This window comes from Ostrea edulis, chromosome 4 (assembly GCF_947568905.1).
Source record: "Ostrea edulis chromosome 4, xbOstEdul1.1, whole genome shotgun sequence".
Lineage (NCBI taxonomy): Eukaryota > Metazoa > Mollusca > Bivalvia > Ostreida > Ostreidae > Ostrea > Ostrea edulis.
The window spans coordinates 50327069-50348545 of NC_079167.1; the positions used below are offsets into that span (position 1 = coordinate 50327069).

Here is a 21477-nt window from a genome sequence, read left to right on the forward strand (position 1 = left end):
GGATTTCAAAATGAACACGGCAATGTTTACAAATACTTCATAAATAATTAATTCAAATATAGAATATTTGTTTTAATCTATTATTTGAACCTCATACAAAGAATGTATTGATGTTTTACAAGAGTGGTTTGCATACAAGTAAATTCTATACATCTTGCTCGACAATGAGAAAACAATTTGTGCATTAAACCGAAGTATCTTATTGCACATGTTGACTTTCTATTTCATAGGAGGCCAAAAACAGTGCTGCGAAAAAATAACCTGTGTTCCTTGTTTTGAATTTGACTAATCAGAGACTAGAATACAATAATAATTAGATTATATAGATATACATGTATTTAGAAGAAATAGGTAGTCCTTTACCAAAATTGTAAATTTTATGATCCCCAGGTTAGAAGTTCTGACTCCAGGGGGGGGGCCAAACTTATAGTGATTCTTAGTTAAGCATTGCAAACAATAAAAATGGAAAAATAAAATTTTCAGCTCAATTGTGTCCATGCTCCTTTAATGTAAAACAATATTATGTAAAGTAAGAATGCTAAATTCAACATCAAAACTGGCAGTCTCATCACTTTTCACATTGTGTAGGCTCATCTGATAAACTGAAATAGATCAAAGAACATATTTGATATTCATTTAACTGCTTTGACTGGTGGTATACCAAACCACCCTCCCACCATCATTACCGTTGATTTATCATGACAGCTGCTAATAACACTTTAGCTGTCACAAATCTCACTATTCTTGGAATGCTCCACTATCGAGTACAGTCTACTCCAGATATAATGAAATTCATTGTTCATCATATCTAAAAGTTCAATATAGCTGATGTTGAACTATAAAGATAATGTTACTGGGGATTTATTTTTATTTCAATATAACAGATAGATCTATATTAGCAACTTCAATATAAGTGGAATAAACTGTATTTTGATTTGTTAAAGAATATCTTGAATTGAAATGTTCTTAATTTCTTTTCCAGTTACAAAATGAACGGACCCTATCTGAGATTCTTGAGCTGTTGGTTCAGTATGTGCCGTTTGTAACCATCACTGTCCTCAATGCTGTTCTGCCAATCATATTTCAGAAGCTGGTGCAGTTTGAAGATTATAGATATGAATTTGGATTTAAACTTACATTAGCAAGGTGTGCAGTTTATCATTCTGTCATTATGTTAAATTCTGTGGTTGAAATTTTAAATGTAAGTGTTTGTCAGACTTTTTGCTTGAAATGATCACTTTATATGTGTACATGTAAGTTAAAGTGAAATTAATTTTGTTATCTTTACCATGAAAGGAAAGCTTTAATAAATGTTAAAGATTAGTTACATGTATATCTAGCTTAATGAAATTTACTTACATTGTTTAAGGGCCATTTTATTGAGATTAGCCTCTCCCATAGCATTGATAGCCATTTTGTACAAGGAATTGATAGAGAGGCCAGAGGAGAATGCCGTGGATGGACAGTGTGGTAATAAACAATGGCAGTCAGATGCAAGAAGGGGAAGGATTATGGTAATTCTGTTAATAGCAGTGGTTTTTTGAAAAGGTTTTTATGCCCCCAGAATTGAAGATTCGGGGCATATAGTTTTTGGCTTGTCCGTCTGTCTGTCTGTCTGTGGCAAAAACTTTCACCTTGCTCATATCTTTTACACCATAAGAGGTAAAGCTTTCAAATTTAGTATGTGTATTTGTTGTGGCAAGACCTTTACATTGACTCCAAAATCTTTGACCTGGTGACCTTAATATTAACCTTTGAGCGACTTTTAGAAAATTCTATTATAAGCCATACCTTTCAAATCATTAGAGATGAGGCTTTTATATTTACCTGTGCATTTGTTGTGAGAAGACCTCTCCAACAATACCAGATTTGTTGACCTTTGACTTAGTTTTTTTTGGTAAATTTTCAAAAGACTTTAACTTTGATTATAAGTTTTACACCAGAAGAGGTAGACCTTTCATATTTGGTATGTGTATTACTTGTGGTAAGACCTTTTCATTGACACCAAAGTCTTTGACCTGGTGTCTTTTACATCGACCTTTGACCAACTTTTAGAAAATACGAATTAAGCCATATCTTTCAAACCGTAAGAGATACTGTTTTTATATTAAGCATGTGCATTTTTTGAGAGAAGGCCTTTCCAATGATACCAGATTTGTTGGACCTTGACATTGACCATTGACCTAGTTTTTGGAAATTTCCCCTCCCCCCAAAAATATACTATGTCTTAACAGTTCCACTTTGTTGTAATGTAAAACTTATACGGTACCAATTTTGATGCACCAGATGCGCATTTCGACAAATAATGTCTCTTCAGTGATGCTTACCGGAAAGTTTGAAATCTGAAATAACAATGAAGTTTTAGAGCTATTATAGCCAAAAACAGCGTGCCAAAAAAGTGGAGTCAAAATCGTCTGAGGATAAGAGCTATGCATGAGGGAGATAATCCTTAATTTTGAAATGAATTTCTAAATTTTATAACAGCAATTAAATATACATCCGTATTTTCAAGCTAGTAACGAAGTACTTAGCTACTGGGGGCATTAGTGTTTCACAAACACATCTTGTTTTTTTGTTGTTTTTTTTATTTTACTCTGAAACCAGGAAGAAGTCTGTTAATTCTTAATGACATTAGAGTAAGCATTGAAATTAAATAAGCAAATTGGGATCTTCTTGTATTATTTTCATGGTACATACATGCCTCAAGGAAGACCATTTGATATTTTATTTTCATTCTCAGCTTCCAAAAGGTTTTAGTATATTTTGGCAAATTATAGTACAAACATATGATACTTGGAAGTATTGTGTACTTTATGGTAATAATTTGGGGGTTGTTTGGAGTTATTGAGATATCATAGTTTTTGATTATTGAGTAAAGTAGTAGAATGGAAAAAAATACAAGTTAGATTTATGGTACTAAAATTCTACAGACATGCAGATTTTTATGTCTCTAGCATTGATAAATTGATTGCAGTGTACATTTATGATTATGCATGTTGATATGCGCAAAGCACTGTAGCAAATTATCACAATGCCATTCAGAACACTGCAGCTATCACATAGTTATTCCTTTTCATGAATTCAGTCCAAATTTACTCTTCAAATGATGAAAATCAAATCAAGGGATTCAACAGGCTCAAATGTGCTTCAAACTCCTAATTTTCAATCGGTAGTTTTCGTGCTGTTGCAACAGTGATATCAAACCTTGATGCAATATCACAGTTTCACACATGTAGTTTTTATTGCATTAAACACCTGCAACATAAGCTCCTCTGAAAATGGTTTGCCAGCTCTCTTTGACTCAGTTTACAAATTATCAGCAAACCAACTATGGTACCTGTATACCAATACTTTTTTCTTTCAATCTTTTTGTGCTATAATATTTTTGTCTGATCAGGCACTCTTCCGTGTTCAGCACAAAATTTTATGAACGTCCAATGCCTCATCTAATGTTCAAATTTGTTTTTGCGTTGGGATCAAATTTAGGTTGCGTATAGGAATTGCTCATTTTTGGCTGGGTTGCACAACATGCATCCGGCTTATAGAATGTTGAATGACGGGTTGGCTTGCGGGCATCCCTGTGATAGGGTACCTACATTGTGTAATCAACTCCTCTTACACCTCTAACTTAACATTCCCTCAAACTTTGTACAGTTGTTATGGACTAACTGAAGATGTGCATGTGTCTTTTTGAAAGTGATAAGACGTTTTTCGAAAAATGAATGTGAAGTTGAACTTCGTCATTTTTAAGCATGTCTTGAATAGATCGTACCTATTTTTGTAATCAACTCCTCTTACAGCATTTATTTGACATCCTTCAGACCTTGTACAGCTGTTATGGAAGCATTGAAGATGTGCATGTGTCTTTTTGGAAGTGATCGGACATTCTTAGAAAAATTTACATGTAATTGAACTTTGTCATTTTTATACCCCCCGCAACAAGTTGTGGGGGGGTATACTGGAATCGGGTTGTCCGTCTGTCTGTCCGTCCGTCCGTCTGTAGGCGCAATGGTTTCCGGGCTCTAAAGCATTATCCTTTCCATCTACAGTCACCATATCATACATATGGACTACCCATGGGATGAAGATGTTCCCTATCGATTTTGGGGTCCAAAGGTCAAGCACACTGGACATCGAAGTAGCAATATGGTTTCCGGGCTCTAAAGCGTTATCCTTTCCACCTATAGTCACCATATCATATATATGGACTACCCATGGGATGAAGATGTTCCCTATCGATTTTGGGGTCAAAAGGTCAAAGGTCACGCGCACTGGACATTGAAGTAGCAATATGGTTTCCGGGCTCTAAAGTGTTATCCTTTCCACCTACAGTCACCATATCATACATACGGACTACCCATGGGATGAAGATGTTCCCTATCGATTTTGGGGTCAAAAGGTCAAAGGTCATGCGCACTGGACATCGAAGTAGCAATATGGTTCGGTTTGTCATGCCATTTGTTTTTTACACTCAGAAAAGAGGTAGTTTATACCTATTACCAACACCCTTTGGGAGATTGGGGTAAGCGGGGGGTATTCTTAGTGAGCATTGCTCACAGTACCTCTTGTTTAAGCATGGTACCAACTTTGTGTAACCAACTCCTCTATAACATATTTAAACCCGGCCATTTCTGTTCTTGAATAAATTGTTTTGTTATTTGTTTAAACTGTTTCACAGAATAACATCATGATAATTCCAAATTTACTATTGATTTTAGCTGATTTCCCACCATTTGCAATTACTATGGTGTATATCTAGTGCAATCTGCCTTTTTTTTCAACAGTGATTTTATGCAATACACTGGATACTTGCATTCTGAAGCATATCTTTGATAATTATCCCATGTATAAAGAGGAAAAGTTAAAATATATTTTTATATTGTATGTATTATTACTGAGATATTGCTGTAGAAATAAGCCATTTTCACTGATTGTCATCATATTATTGTGGAATTACGGCCCTGTAGTTGTCTATTACATGCATTTATATAAAGACATGTTTCTTGTACAGTGTTGGGAGACCTACTTTGGACAACAGTTATACAAACTGGTTCTACTAGACTTGATTGTAGAAACAGGAATTATTTTCTTCATGCAAATTCCAAGGTGGTAAGTTACATAATTATGTATCCCCTCTTTGAGGGGGAGACATATTGTTTTTGTACTTTCTGTCTGTCTGTCACAAAATCTTGTGAATGCTTCTCCTCCTATATGGCTTATTGGATAGACTTGAAATTTTGTAGAATGCTTCATTGCCAGTTGCAGATGTGCATATTGGTGAGACAGGAGGATCCAATTACTTTCTTAAAAGTTGTGGATTCCAGAGGGGTGGAGGATGTAAAATAGCTTGTGAACACTTCTCCTACATTGCTTATCTGATAGATTTGAAAGTTTGTACAATGCATCATTGCCATTTGTAGATGTGCATATTGTTGGGACAGGAGGGTCTATGTATATCAATTCAACTAATGGTTATTGCAAACCATACTGCAAGAATTCCCATGTCTGCAAAGGACATACATTTTTCACATTCTCCACCCCTCTTGAATCCACTATAACTTTTATCATGAGTTATGATTTCGTGACTATACATATCCAATGTGTTTCATCCATTTTTGGACCTGCAGACTTGCTCTTATTGACGAGAGAGAGAGAGAGAGAGAGAGAGAGAGAGAGAGAGAGATATTTTACTTTACAAACTCATCTTGTTTTCTACTTATTAGGTACATCCACAAGAAATATGGCAAATCCAGTGACTTTGTGAAATTGGTAGGACCCCAAGAGTTTGACTTGCCACAGAGTGTAGTAGACATTATATACACTCAGAGCATATGTTGGTAAGTGTTGAAATACAACATTGTACTTAAAGGTTCATATGATTCAATTTTCATGTTAGATTGTAATTAAGATCACACATCCATGGTAATCTATGAATGAAATGAAACAAAAAACTCTGATAAATATGCATACAAATTTTTTTAGTGTTTTACACATATGAAGCATATTGAATTTACCCTGATAGGTCCTTATTGCAATGTCTACAGTCGATAAACTTGATGTTAAATTTTAACAGCGTCATTGTTTACTTTCTGATCACATGTAAAGAAGGTGTGCACAATACATACATTATACAAATAATGTCAACTGAAGATGTTTGAGAGTTAAATTAATCAAGAATGAACTAAATATTTCGACCTATTCTTTTCATCAGGGATGAAATCATAGTTTACATTGAACAAGGTATTATATTTTGCCATTATAGATATTTAATCAGTGTTAGTTTGGAAACAGTTTTTTTTTTAATCATTAGTATGTATGTACCTTTAAACAATCAGATCCTTTCTTGTGTAAGCAGGTTATGCAAATTTTCTGCAGTGATTGCTACCTTCATCAACAAATGAAGCAATGAAGAAAGACATTTTATTGTTTATATTTATATTTTTATGCATTTTTGGAAAATATAAACTAGATTTAAGTACTAAAATACCACATCGTTGACACATTTGTTGCTTTAAACGGAACAACCAATACACCCTTTGACCTTGACAACGTTCCATATTTGGTAATGATTACACAGATTAGATGGTACTAAAAAACCGAATCGGACCAGTTTGCAACAAACATGTATTCATTGTTTATGAAGAAAGCAATGTCAATTTTGAAAGAAATATATAAGAGAAAAGGTTCAGTGAATGTAAATATAGTAATATGTGCGAAAACTGGAAAAGATTTTAGAATTCAATGCCAAGTACAGCATGCACTTTAGCAAGGCTAAATAGAATATTAAAAAAAGATACTAAAAAGCAAAAGTAGGTTAGCATTGAATATCAGTACATGTAATAGTGTTCATACTAATGAAATGTTTGATAACCACCGAGTAAATTTTTTTATTAGACTTACAGTGTATCAATTATAATGAAACAAGACGTTCTGTGATATTGATAGTGGTTTTATAGATGTTCTATGATAATGGGGCATTGTTTATGTTACAGGTTAGGGATGTTTTTCAGTCCCCTTATTCCTTTTATGTTACAGGTTAGGGATGTTTTTCAGTCCCCTTATTCCTTTTATGACCTTTGTCAAGTGTGTTCTCTTCTTCTGGGTTAAAAAGGTAGGTCCAACTTTTTTAGACGTGAATGGAAATACAAATGTATGAGTGCCATTAAAAAAATAAGTAGACAATGTTAGTTTTATATATTTCTGATGTCAGATAATTACCACCATGTAGTAAATGATTTTAATTTTGTTGCAAATATGGCTGTTATATAGCCTAAGCAATATACCAACATCAAATATGAAAGTACATGTAGTTTGATAAACAAGTAATTGAAGTTTTTACAGAAACCTATTAGTAGGGGTGGTATTTAACAGGGAACAACAGATTTAATGTTTGTTCAGTTAATACCAATATCCAGAGATTAAATGAGACACTCTGGGTATATAGCTAGTCTACATATTTTAATGGCTCTGAAATAAAACAAACATATATCTGGTATTTATTTTTTCAGTTTGCTGTTCTAAAAATAAATGTTCCACAAGAGCGACCATTCAAAACGTCTGGTTCTAACTCCCTCTTTATGTTAGTGCTGCTACTTTCATTCATCATTGCTGCTGGCATGCTGGGGTACATGATTGGAAAGTATGTGAATTTTGACATAGTTATATATATGTTTATGAAAGGAATTTACTGCAAATACTTCTTTGATTTACAAACTTGTAGAATATTTTGATAAAAAATACAATGATAGACTTTAGGTCTTCTAAAATTGCTAGCATTTATTTGATGTTTAACAAGGTTCAGAAACATTGGAACCTTTGTGTTTTGCAAGTTTAATCTATTCTAAATGACTAGTACTTGATGGTGAAGAGAAGAATTGTCGTCTGATAATCTTGTAGTACATATTTGTAGGAATGAGATTCCTACTTGTTTTATCTTGAAGAACACTCTGCTTTAAGAATTAAAATTTTACAAGATTAATTTCCCCAAAACAACCACCAATATCCCATTTTTGTGACACCTGCTAAGCATATTGACACTAGGGGATCTTTTATCCTTATTTTGGAATAACCTGTACTTGCAGCATTCCACCGAGCCAGAGCTGTGGTCCTTTCAGAGTTTACAGTAACCAGACTGGGGCAGCCATGTTTGATGTCATCACTAACACAGTTTACAGTTGGCCGACAGAAGCCAGAGATGTGTTTGAATTTCTGGGAACTGTGGGATTCTTCTTACCAGTAGTTATATTGCTTGTGTATGTATAGATTGTTCAGTTGTGAAAACATGGAGAATTCTATGATTGGGCAAATAATTTACTGTAAGGGAAGGGATGTTCAGAAATACTTCATTATACATCATTAATGATCAAATTGTATAGAGATCTTTTTTGTTACAATCAGTCATTCACGGTAAATTGTTTTCTCTAAACAAGATTTACTGTGTGTACTTCTGGAAAGATTAAAACATTGGAGTACATACAGGTATACATTCAAATTAAGCACTTTTTAAGAGTACACTCAGGTGATGATCTATTACAATCTGATTTTATCTGTTGTTGTGCATCAATATTTGAGCAATTTTTAATATTTTCAATCGAAATTTGTCTGTTGTCTTTCATCATCGTCATCGTAAACTGAACTTTTCACATTTTGATCTTCTTCTTTAGAACCACTGGGCTAATTTCAACCAAACTTGGCACAAAGCAGCGATCCGTGCAAGAATAATTTTTTACTGTACCATGCAAGTGGTGTAGTAGGATGCTTCAGGGTCTATGAAAATGTCCCCTGGATCAGGGACTTTGATGCTAGGATGGAACTGTATAGCTAATATGCAATATTTTTTAAAAATTGTTCTGAAGTCCAGTACACCACACAATTAAGCTGAAAATGTAGCAATTAGTTATACTGGGTTGGAGGCTTCTACTGATACTGAAATTTCTGATCCCACGTCACAGTTTTTAGCTCACCTGAACCGAAGGTTCAAGTGAGCTTTTCTGATCGCTTTTTGTCCGTCGTCTGTCTGTCTGTCCGTCTATCTGTTAAACTTTTCACATTTTCGACTTCTTCTCCAGAACCACTGGGCCAATTTCAACCAAACATGGCCAAAAGCATCCTTGGGTGAAGGGCTTTCAAGTTTGTTCAAATGAAGGGCCATGTCCCTTTCAAAGGGGAGATAATCACAAAAATGCAAAAATAGGGTGGGGTCATTTAAAAATCTTCTCAAGAACCACTGGGCCAGAAGAGCTGAAATTTACCTGAAAGCTTCCTGACATATTTGTTCAAATCATGGCCCCCGGTGGTAGGATGGGGCCACAATAGGGGATCAAAGTTTTACATACAAATATATAGGGAAAAACTTTAAAAATCTTCTTCTCAAGATCCACTAAGCCAGAAAAGCTGAGATTTACATGAAATCTTCCTGACATAATGCAGATTCAGGTTTGTTCAAATCATGGCCCCCGGGGATAAGATGGGGCCCCAAGGGGGGATCAAAGTTTTACATACAAATATATAGGAACAATCTTTAAAAATTTTCATCTCAAGAACCACTGAGCCAGAAAAGCTGATTTTTACATGAAAACTTTCTGACATAGTGAAAATTCAAGTTTGTTCAAATCATGACCCCTGGGGGTAGGATGGGGCCACAAGGGGGGATCAAAGTTTTACATACAAATATATAGGGAAAAACTTTAAAAATCTTCTTCTCAAGATCCACTAAGCCAGAAAAGCTGAGATTTACATGAAATCTTCCTGACATAATGCAGATTCAAGTTTGTAAAAATCATGGCCTCCAGGGGTAGGTTGGGGCCACAATAGCAACTAAGGTTTTACATGCAAATATATATGGAAAGTCTTCTGATAGATATAGGCCAAGGTGACTCAGGTGAGCGATGTGGCCCATGGGTCTCTTTTTATATAATGGAAAACTTTAGCAACAAATTAAAAACAGGAACTGAACATATTTTGACATTATTCATAGGATGTCATATTCATATAGCATGGATTTAGAGCAATATACAAGTTTATATGATATAAGAATGTGGATAAAGCCAAATTATCAATTAAATTGTGTTTTACAAGGGATTATCTGTCTATAAAAATTTGTATACAAGTACAGAAATATTATGATCATTTCTTTTTGTTACAGTCTTGTGATGTACTATTACTGGTTACGAGGCCAAGGATATAAGAAGACAGAGGAACTCTTACAAAATCAACTCAAACTGGTTTGTTTTAATTATACCCCTGATCTGGAAGGGGGCGGGGCGGGGGGGGGGGGGGGGGGGGGCGGGGCGGGGGGGTTATATTACAGTTAAACTTCGGTATCTCAAACACCGATATCTCAAATTCCATGGATATATCGAAGTGATTCTAAATAGTCAACCACTTATGCTCTAAGTATTTTACCCTCGATATATCAAATCCTCCGATATCCAGAAGTTTTTTCTCGGTCCCATCGAATTCGAAATAATGAGGTTTGACTGTAGTTAACTTCTGTTCACATTTTTCTGTTGAGATTTTTGGAGTAATGCCAACTTTGGTCATTCTGGTTTTTGGTATGTTGTTTCCTCTTTGTCAGCTGAATTGTGCAACTTACATGTAACTTACTCGATGATCCCAGATTTGTTCAAAATGCACGTATGTAAATATTTTCTCAGGAACTGATTAGTGCAGCTTACTGGTAACTAAAATGAGGTTTCCTCATAATGAGTTTACTGTTATTTGCTTTTTATGTTCACCTACTTCCTCTTTGTCAGGGATACATACTGGTCAGGTTACATACAAAATGAAAGTGGGGATCTAAATCATCAGAATAGTGTGGAGTTGTTGTATTTCCTGGGGTATCAATTACTGTAAACCAACTTTTATTCACAAGCAAGAAAATTTCGCGAGAACCTCATCATTGCGAGTATTTCTCGTCGTGAACCAGTCCTTGAATGTCTGTCATAGGCCCGAATTACTAGCTGCAAACCAGTTTACCACAGGTGAATCTCGAAATAAAGTAGCCGCAAGTAAAAGTTGGTTTACAGAGTCTAAGTTACCCTATCTTACAAATTTTAAACCTTAACGAAATACAGTCACAATTTATGGAGATATATTAATGCTTCAATGTACAGAAACAACATTTACATATACAAGATTCACTTACCAACAAAACTGTCAACTTTTGACAATCCACGATAATTGGACCCTACAAATTGAAATGATTTTACAATAAGACAGGAGACTGGGGACCCTACAATAAGACAGGAGGCTAGAGTAGAGACCACCCTGAGGCTTCAAGTGGGTGCAAGCCATTATCATGGTGGGGGTCCAGGGGGCTAAGCCCTTTAAGCTCCTGGGTTTTATCGTATTCAAGTATTGCATTAGGTTTCTTAGTTCATCTAAACAAAGTTGGGAAGGGCTATTGTTATACCCCTGGCATCAGCATCAACCCTGTTAAAGAGTTTTTAGAGACAGAGCAACTCCCATTGGTAACCTGTTACAGGCCTTACCTAGACCAGACTTCCATGGATGGTACGTTTAGGGATGTACTCATCTATTCAAGCTTTAGAAGTTGAATTTGGTCCATAAGATTCAGATGTTGCATAGGTAACAATGTTTACAGCAGGCTGAAGTTAGTCATATTACCCAAGGAACTAAATGAATGATTGAATATTGTTTAACGTCCCGCTCGAGAATATTTCACTCATATAGAGACGTCACCACTGCCGGTGAAGGGCTGCAGAATTTAGGCCTATGCTTGGTGCTTATGGCCATTGAGCAGGGAGGGATCTTTATCTTGCCACACCTGCTGTGACACGGGACCTCGGTTTTTGCGGTTTCATCCAAAGGACCGCCCCAATTAGTCGTCTCTTATAACAAGCAAGGGGGTAGTGAGGACCTATTCTAACCCAGATCCCCACCAAGGAACTATAGGCCCAACATGGACCAAACTTACATGGATTACATCTTGGGATGTTAATAACCATGCTTGTTTGAATGCTGAATTTGACCAGTATTTTCCAGATGGATGATTGACCGTGTTAAAGTTGATAGAGCAGGTTAAAGTTTTAACACTTGGTTGTATTGAGTAATACATGTACCGAGACCAAATTCCTGTTGTGCATAAATTAGAACTGGATTTGCTTTGGATCCTGTATCTTCTCAACAAGCGACAAAAATGAAATATATAGCTGCAGCTTCCTTCCTTATATTTGATTACAAAGTAACTGTGTTTCATCATTAGTCCATACCATGTAATATTATCATATTATATATTTATGCATCTCATCATATATACTAAATGTTCAAGAACAGTGATGCTACATGTACATTTTTAGGATCAGTGACTGAGTTAAAATTCTTAGTGCATACCCATTTTAAGAAATGTTTAAACCACACCTACATCCCATGTGACATGGGCAATGTTTATGTGATGTGCCTTACTATTAGTTTTAATTCAGAATTTGACCTTCATTTTCAATAATGAGTATAATCTAGATACAAGCTTTGTTTTGATGTGGAGGGCTTTACCAACATTGTGAAATTCATGATTCCTGGGTCAGTGGTTCAGGTTCCAGGGTGGGGTTGTTTGGATCATATAGTGGAAGTGCAATAAGTGCCCCTAAAACTTCTTTCAATGAACACCTGGGAAACAAATTTGGAGCATTGTTATATTGAGCAGAGACCACTTTCAAAATTGTGAAATTCAAGTTCACTTGGTCAAGGGTTCAGGACCAAGAGAAGTAGATTACTTAAAGGGACTGATTCACGATTTTACCCAAAATTTTGTTTTTCACTTTTAATGATCAAAATCTACTGTCTAATGTGTTTGAAAGATTTCACATGAAAATTAAGGTTATACGTCATCACAGAAGCTCATTTTAGAGAGTTTATTATTTGTTTTGTAAACAAAGATTGCGATATGTTATTGTTTACGGAATTTTCAGAAGAAATGGATATCGATCTAAGTATTATTATATCTTTCATTTTTCAATCATTTAGAGGTGAAATGTGTCATCTAAAAGTTAAAATTTGTGACTATGCAAAATTAAGATGCATTATATTACAAAATCAATATTTCACTTGTTTGTTTGTTTACATAAAAAGACTCGAGTCTTTGTTTACATAACACATATTTAAGGAAAAAATATTGCGTTTATTCTTGCATTCAGAAGGTCAAAATTTTGGCTGTCAACATCAAATGAGTTATACTTCTAATGTTTAACATCAAAAATGGAAAATATTTTTGTCAAAAATCGTGAACCAGTCCCTTTAATGAAATGCATTCAATTTTTAGGTATCTTTTTTAAGAAATGAATTTGATTTTTGAAATACAGGAGAGTATGAACTACAATGTTTCATGCTGGCATACTTCATGAAGTATGTTAGCACTTCATAAAAAGTATGTTGGTGTGAAGTGTTGCAGTCCATACCCTCTTGTATTTTTAGCTCTTCTGAGCCGAAGGCTCAAAGAGCTAATCATATGGCCATATGTCTGGCGTGCGGTGTGCGTCAACTTTTTGGGAAAAGGGCTATATCTCAAGAACCCCTGGGCCAATTTTTGTCAAATTTGTCACAGGGTATCCTTGGCCCAAGGGCTTTCATTTGTACTAAAACTAGGGTTGTGACCCTTTAACAAAGGGAGATAATTAGGAAAATGTAAACAAAAGTAGTGGTTGCTAAAAAATCTTTTTCTCAAGAACCACTGGGCAAATTATCACCAAACTTATGCATAAGGATGAGGATAGGTTGTAGATAAAAAAAAATTGTTCAAGGCATCATCCTGGGGCAAAGGGTGTGGTCTCAAGGTCACTTCAAAGTTGACCTTAAATTTTGTTTTGTTAAAACTTTGATATGTTGTTTAGTATAAGGACTAGGATCATCAAATTTTGTCAGTTGATGCATCTAAGGACCTAATGTTATGTTGTCTCAAAAGTAGATCATGGTGACCTACTTTTTGGATTTCTCAGGTAATTATTATTAAATGGATTTTGATGCATATCTTGGACACTTTTGAGCCTATGATAATCAAAAGTTGTCAGTTGATGGATCATGGGACCTTGAAGTGCGTCATGTGAAAAGTATGTCACCATGACCTACTTTCTGAATTTTATGGCTAATCATTTATGAATACATTTTAGGTTGTTATTTCAGATACCAAGAGGTTTAGAATCATCAAACCTTGTAAGTTGATGCGTCTAGAGGCCTCGAAACATATTTATAAAAAAAAAATAGGTCACAGTGACCTACTTTTTGAATTTTGCAGACATTCAAATTTCACATTTTCAATTTTAGATGCATATTTTGGACACTATGAAAGCTAGGATCATCAAACTTTGTCAGTTGATGCATCTTGAGTCTTCATAGTTTGTTGACCAAAAAGTAGGTCACCGTGACCTACTTTTGGAATTTGACGGCTATATTTTAATATTTCAGATACTATTTGACTTGCAATTATCAAACTTTGTCAGTTGATGAATGTTGAGTCTTCAGAGTGTGTTGACTAAAAAGTAGGTCACCGTGACCTATTTTTGGATTTTGACGGCTATATTTAAATATTTCGGATACTATTTGACTTACAATCATCAAACTTTGTCAGTTGATGGGTCTTGAGTCTTCAGAGTGTGTCGACCAAAAAGTAGGTCACTGTGACCTACTTTTGGAATTTGACGTTTATATCTGAATATTTCAGATACTATTTGACTTCAATTATCAAACTTTGTCAGTTGATGCATCTTGAGTCTTTGGAGTGTGTCGACCAAAAAGTAGGTCACTGTGGCCTTCTTTTGGAATTTGACGTCTATATTTGAATACTATTTGACTTGTCAGTTGATGCATCTTGAGTCTTTAGTGTGTCGACCAAAAGTAGGTCACTGTGACCTACTTTTGGACAGTTACATTTAAATTTTCAGGTACTATTTGACTTAACATCATCAAACTTTGTTAATTGGTGAATCTTGATTAGTGAGAATTTTTGCCTGTTCTACAATGTATCAGAAGAGCGATTCTAAGCCCATGGGCCTCTTGTTAAAAATGAAGTTAAAAATGAAGTTTATTTCTTATATTTCTATTGGAATTTCCAGCTGTGAAAATAGATATACTATGTTTATCTGTAATCATATTCACATTGTTTACAACATACTGCAGCACATTCATGAGCCATCATTACTTGTCACATATTTGCAGTGGTTTTCTTTTGATGTTCAGGAATTGTACCTGATTATTTTCAACAGGGTCTTGTTATCATATATGTGATGATAAGAGCTCCTCCTACCTTGTTATCGCATGGGCGGTACTAACATCAGAATTACCCAATAGACACAAAACACATATATTTCAAATTTTAATAAGTGCATTTTTTACACAACTTCAAACAAATCAGGAAATTAATTTACATTTAAAAAATATGTAATTTGTGATTGATACTGACAGGAATAATCAGTTTTCATGAAGTTATTTTTGCTGTTTCACGGGTAAAGCGATCGCTGATCGATGTCTGGGGCATTGAATCAGACAGGAAGTGTTATGTAACAGATATATTTTTTAATATTTGTACAAATACATGTATAGAATTAAATTCCTGAAAAATAATTTATGAAACCACTAATATGTGATTGATACTGACAGGGATAATCAGTTTTCGTGAAGTTACTTTTGCTGTTTTACGGGTAAAGCGTTTATATATGCACATGCATCTTCCAACGATGGTGTATGGTAATTTACCCTTATACTGAACATATGGTTCAATAAAGGTAAAATGAGAACCCAGAAGCCTTTGTAATATGTGACAAGTCAGCCATAGCATCCTTGTAAAATTTGCATTATCAAATAGATGGGCGGTCCTTCTCTCACTCATGACAGTAGGACCGCCCATCTCTTTGATAATGTGAATATTACTCGAATGCTAGAAGATAACCATTACAATTTGTTGAAATTTATAAGGCAAAAACAATGGAAGTGTAAATATATCTGGATATTTGACACATTGACTGGGTGCATATGTCATTAGTATAAAAAGAAAGTTAGAAATATGCGTCCTGGTGATAACTTTGTAATTAAGAGATATTAGAAGCTTGGTATAAAAATTACTTTTGAGCAGATAATTTTTTTCCTGGTCACAAACTAACTTGAGGATGTCTGGCTAAGTTCAAAGTCTCAAGTAGGAAAGGTGTAATGGAAAGATTTTACAACTAAGACCAGTATGTACAGTAACTGACCGTGAACTAAGGACAATTTTAATGACACTGGTGTGAAAAAGTTGCAAATACAGTTGTATTTCTCTGGGTGTTAACTTTGTAATAGACAAATACGAGAAGTCTAGACTTGACACAAAGGTTGCATATGATCAGGCAGTGTGTTATGTCCTTAAACCAAGTTCATTAAACTAATTTAAGTTACTTTGCACTTGACAATACATGTAAATTGATATTTCATTGTAATGATACTGCATGGCCTGGGTATAGTAATAAAAGTACGTATACCAGTATTTCTTGTTTAATTTTACTAAACCGTAAAGAATGTTTTCAAACAAGAGCTCTGTTTACCAAAAAGATGAATGATCATGTTTGCTGTTCATTTCAGGAGGGGCGTGACAAGAAGTACCTGCTGGACAGGGTGAATGAGGTCCTTCAGCAGAATTCGGATCTATTGTCATGATGTAACATTATGTAAGCATAATTTGAAGGATTGTTTGTGGTATTATGTATTCAATTTATCTATTACTGTTTCAATTATTTTTCATTCTGATAGACATTTCAGGTATTTCATAAGTAATGTACATGTATTTCATTGTTGAAAAGTGGTTTTAGTTCTATTCACAACTTAGTGTTGCCACTTTGTGTTCTGATGTGAAACTGTCCTGCTGTTTTTTAACTTCTCTCTCACAATTATTTCCGTCCTTGACACACTGAAATCCACAATTAGCATGTAGTTTACATGAATAATATTTACTGTACCTAATTTTGTATTGGCTGTGGATGAATTGAAATGTTGGATGTATTTGTGGGGCTTGCCAAGCAAATGTACATCATTTCATCAAGTTAAGTAGATCAAATTTATATGCTGTTATTTTGTTATTATGCATCATTGAAATGCCATTTTCTATAACATTTCTGTCAGAAGTATTTTATACAGATGACTTGTCAGATATATAACTGGTGATATATACATCAAAATAATATACATGTTTGAGGTAATGTCTATAATTGTAAATATGTTTCATACTTCACATGTGCATTCCTTGTGACAAGACCTTTCTTTTCATACCATATTGTTTCACCTAATGACCTTGGAGTTAGGCTACATGGGAGTATCAATGTTTCAGAAACACCATATATATTTTTTTGGCATTTATATGAGAAATATGTATTTATACTTTTATCTGTATAAATTCAGCATGCTTCTGAAAGGTACTGGGAAATTATACTTATTTACATTTGAGATTCCGTGTACTGTGATATTCAAGGATTAATGTGATTTATGGGCTCATTTTATATAATTTGTATGTTATTGATTAACTGTCTTTCTTCTACCTTTGTCAGCTTATTTATACTCATTATTGTTAGGTCATGTGAGAAACTCAGGTGACCAATTGTTATCTGTTTTCGTGCGTCGGTTGTAAACTTTTGAACATTCTTGAACACCTGTACCAATATTCTAACCAATTTTGTTATATAGCATTTATGGGTAAAGAGGAACAAAAATTGTGAATTTCATGGACTCTAGCTGCCTCCATCGGGCCTGAGGGGTTAAACCAAAACCATGAAAATCAATGCAATCTTCAAAAATCTTCTTTACTCTTTGACTGATTATAATAAGCAAGGAGACATCTACCAAAATTGTGAAATTCAATTCATGACCCGAGGGATTAGGGTTCAAGTCCCAGGGTGGGGCTAAGTTGGTCAAATATTGAAAATGCATAGCTGCGAGTCACATGACAAACTGTTTTACCTCTGCTCATAATCGGTAGGGGAAAAAAAACTACCTTGGGTGGAGGGCTACGAATGTATCGAATTTTGTTCTGCCTTGTGGTTTTAATACTATTATTTTGTTTCCAGGTTTTTTTCTTTTGAAATTCCAACTTGAAGTAATTCTAAAATAATGATTGCTTAATTAAACTCTCACCAATTTCGAATTTTACCACATCCCATATGACAGTCTGTAAGTTTCTTGTGGTCTGCACGTTTGATTTGCACTTAGCAAAACGGAACGCTTTGGAGATACACTAGTAGCAGCAAGCTTCAGGGTCTATAATCGTCTACTAAAATTGTAAAATTTATGACTCCTGGGTTTAAGTTCTATTATTATATGAGCAAAAATTTATAGATTTTACTACTGAATCTTCTGAAAGTAGGAGCTCTGGACCCAGTGGTGTATTACCTAATGACATGTTACATGTAGAAATGTTTGTTTATTAAAGAATGTAAAGAATTCATGCATACGAGTCATTATCGTTGGAAAATGTGATGTATGGTACTCAGATAACCATGGGCTTCTTGTTCAATGTTTTTAATATTAATTCAAGAATATTATGTAATGTATATATATTATATATTTGTATCTGTCTTGGATATCTGTGCAATTTTTAATGTCTTCCAATATTTAGAATTAATCAGAACCTATGTCTATTAAGCATAGAAATTATTTGAACATGTTGAGCATAATTACAAGTAGTTTGTAGATTGATTTTATGAGCTGATTTTTTTGTTTTCCCTCATAAGAATATTTGTTATACAAAGGAAGGTGATGTTATAAAATGTGATGGGGAAGTAGTAAATACAATCTGAATTTAAGTTGTGATGGTTTAGCCCAAGTAAACATGTCACCAATGCCCAGTTAATAAAGATTTTAAAGGCATGTTGTAATGCGATGATAGAGGGATGGTGTCTATTGATGTTGAAATGCAATGATGAAGGAATATTGCAATTTGATGATGGTGGAATGTGATGGAGGGATGGTGTCTGGTGATGTTGAAATGTGATGAAGGAATGTTGTAATGTGATTGATTAAATATTGTTTAACGTCCCTCTCGAGAATATTTCACTCATATGGAGACGTCACCACTGCTGGTGAAGGGCTGCAAAATTTAGGCCTATGCTCGGCGCTTATGGCCATTGAGCAGGTGAGGGATCTTTATCTTGCCACACCTGCTGCGACATGGGACCTCGGTTTTTGCGGTCTCATCCGAAGGACCGCCCCATTTAGTCACCTCTTACGTCAAGCAAGGGGTACTACGGACCTATTCCAACCTGGATCCACACGGGATGCATTGAAAGATCGCCTGCCCTGAGGTCTTCATGCCTATATCAATAAGGCAAAACATCAGAGGCCATAGAATAGACCTACCACATCACAAGCCTATGTTTAACATAATATTAATTCTGAGACAGAAGAGATCATTAAGTATAGATCTGTACATCATATTAAATCCAGCACATTACGACATCTCTTTACTACATTTTCAAAATATATTCTGTGATAAGTTTCTAAAATAAGGTTATGTGGATGATGCTTATTACCTTTCTTATCCATGAGTTTATAAAGTTGTCATGTTTACTATTTTCAAGCCCCCGGATACATGATCCTTCGATGGCTATATAGCTCTTTTGACCCTGTCGCACTTTGATTATCATATAAATTCAAAAATGTCTTTACACAACAAGGCATTTTTAAAAAAAATTGTGCAGACAGGGAGATAAAGTGTCTAAATGATTAAAGTTTGGCAAAATAAGGATTTTTGTGACACGGCTACTAGAGGTAAGTATTGTTGAATCAGTAATTTGATTAATTTCTGTAATTTTTACCTGTTCTACAGAAAAGTGAATACCACACAAATAAAAGATTTTTTTGTTTTTGTTATGCGACTCATTCGAGATTGTTTGACTCTTGTAGAGATGTCACCAGCGTTAGGTGACCTCATCATTCTAATACCGAGAGTGATTCGGGACCTAAATATGAAAATCGAGTGTTTCCCTTATCATGCAGTCACGGTTTGAGGTAGGGTACTAATACCGGATTCAGTAACCGTGGCTAGCGACGATAGGTTTATAGCACCAAAAGTATAGTATCGACTTTGAACTTCGTTCTGTCGATATCGTGCTCTTGGTTGTTGCGATAAAACAATGCTGGTGAATTCTTTTCTAATTTGACTTTTAAAGAGATATTATGATCAATTTTAAAGTATTAAATTGGAGGGTGGTAATGATGAAAGATAACCAACTTATAGACATGTATAATGATATTGAATCGAAAAGCTACCCCGAGCTTGAAAAAAAGTGTATTATAGTTATTATTGATTTTTAAAAAATGTTATTTTTATATTACTTGCAGCATTCTCACAAAACTTCACACATTTATATAGAGTAACGTTTTTCAATGAATAATTTTGATATACCGGTAAAAGATATTTATTGACACCAATAATGATTTATTGATATCCATACTTATTTATTGACACCAATAATGATTTATTGATATCCATACTTATTTATTGATATCAGTAAGTAAGTAATTTTTATTTAAAGTCGGAACTATATACAGGTAAACAATAAACCTGAGCTAAGAGCTCTTTAACCGACTATATAGCATTAAAAAAACACAAAGCACTAATGATATATAATTGCATGCATAGACATAAAAACAGAAATTTGAAATAAAACAGGACGCATACATGTATACAGACATCACAAGTCATGCATATATATACACAGGGACTAGCTATATTAAGATGCGCATGCAGCACTGAAAACAGTTTGCATACTTATTCCATACTTATTTATTGATATCCATACTTATTTATTGAATTCAAAGGATCAGTTCAGGTTAACAAAAGAAAGGACCTACAAGGGAGAAAAATTTTCAGAAAAAGTCGCATTGTAATATCCAGTTTCTTTTGTTATTATTCTGTCGTACATACAAATGCATTTATTTATGATTATCTACAATGTTGAAATTAACCTTCAGATGGCTTGAACAGCATTTCCCCCATTTGATAACCGCTTTTGGCATGGATTTTGGCTTTGAAAGTCCTATAAGGCAGGCCTGTCCCTAAGATTGAAAGTTCTATAAGGCAGGCATGTCCCTAAGATTGAAAGTCCTATAAGGCAGACATGTCCCTAAGACTGAAAGTCCTATAAGGCAAGTCTGTCCCTAAGATTGAAAGTCGCATAAGGCAGGCCTGTCCCTCAAAGATGGAAAGTCGTATAAGGCAGGCCTGTCCCTAAGATGGAAAGTCGTATAAGGCAGGCCTGTCCCTAAGATGGAAAGTCGTATAGGTTACAATCTGGAAGAACAATAGTATTTTTAGGGGAAACCATACCATGGGGTCGAAATTCACGAAAACTCGACAAAACAATTAAGGGATTTTTTGGTAACCTGGTTTAAATATCCTTGTATTGTGTTTAGCATAGCTCAGTTAGGTGCACCGCTGGCAGTATACACTGGTTATTTTTTGCCAAGGTTCGAATCCGCCCAAGATAGGAAAGTCCAAAGATCTTA

General features: G+C 34.7%; 1 protein-coding gene across 2 annotated transcripts in view; it reads left to right on the top strand.

The window, feature by feature from the left end:
• LOC125669032 (transmembrane channel-like protein 7) overlaps window positions 1-19010 on the top strand; it is a 43679-nt gene extending 24669 nt beyond the window's left edge. For both annotated transcript variants that reach the window (XM_056162863.1, XM_048903476.2), the window contains exons 11-19: window positions 983-1146; window positions 1370-1514; window positions 5012-5109; window positions 5724-5837; window positions 7036-7111; window positions 7509-7639; window positions 8082-8252; window positions 10145-10223; window positions 16564-19010. In XM_056162863.1, coding sequence (XP_056018838.1) covers window positions 983-1146; window positions 1370-1514; window positions 5012-5109; window positions 5724-5837; window positions 7036-7111; window positions 7509-7639; window positions 8082-8252; window positions 10145-10223; window positions 16564-16638 — 1053 coding nt within the window. In that variant the 3' untranslated portion in view covers window positions 16639-19010. The remainder of the gene's footprint in view (window positions 1-982; window positions 1147-1369; window positions 1515-5011; window positions 5110-5723; window positions 5838-7035; window positions 7112-7508; window positions 7640-8081; window positions 8253-10144; window positions 10224-16563) is intronic.
• The last annotated feature ends 2467 nt before the right edge of the window (window positions 19011-21477 follow it).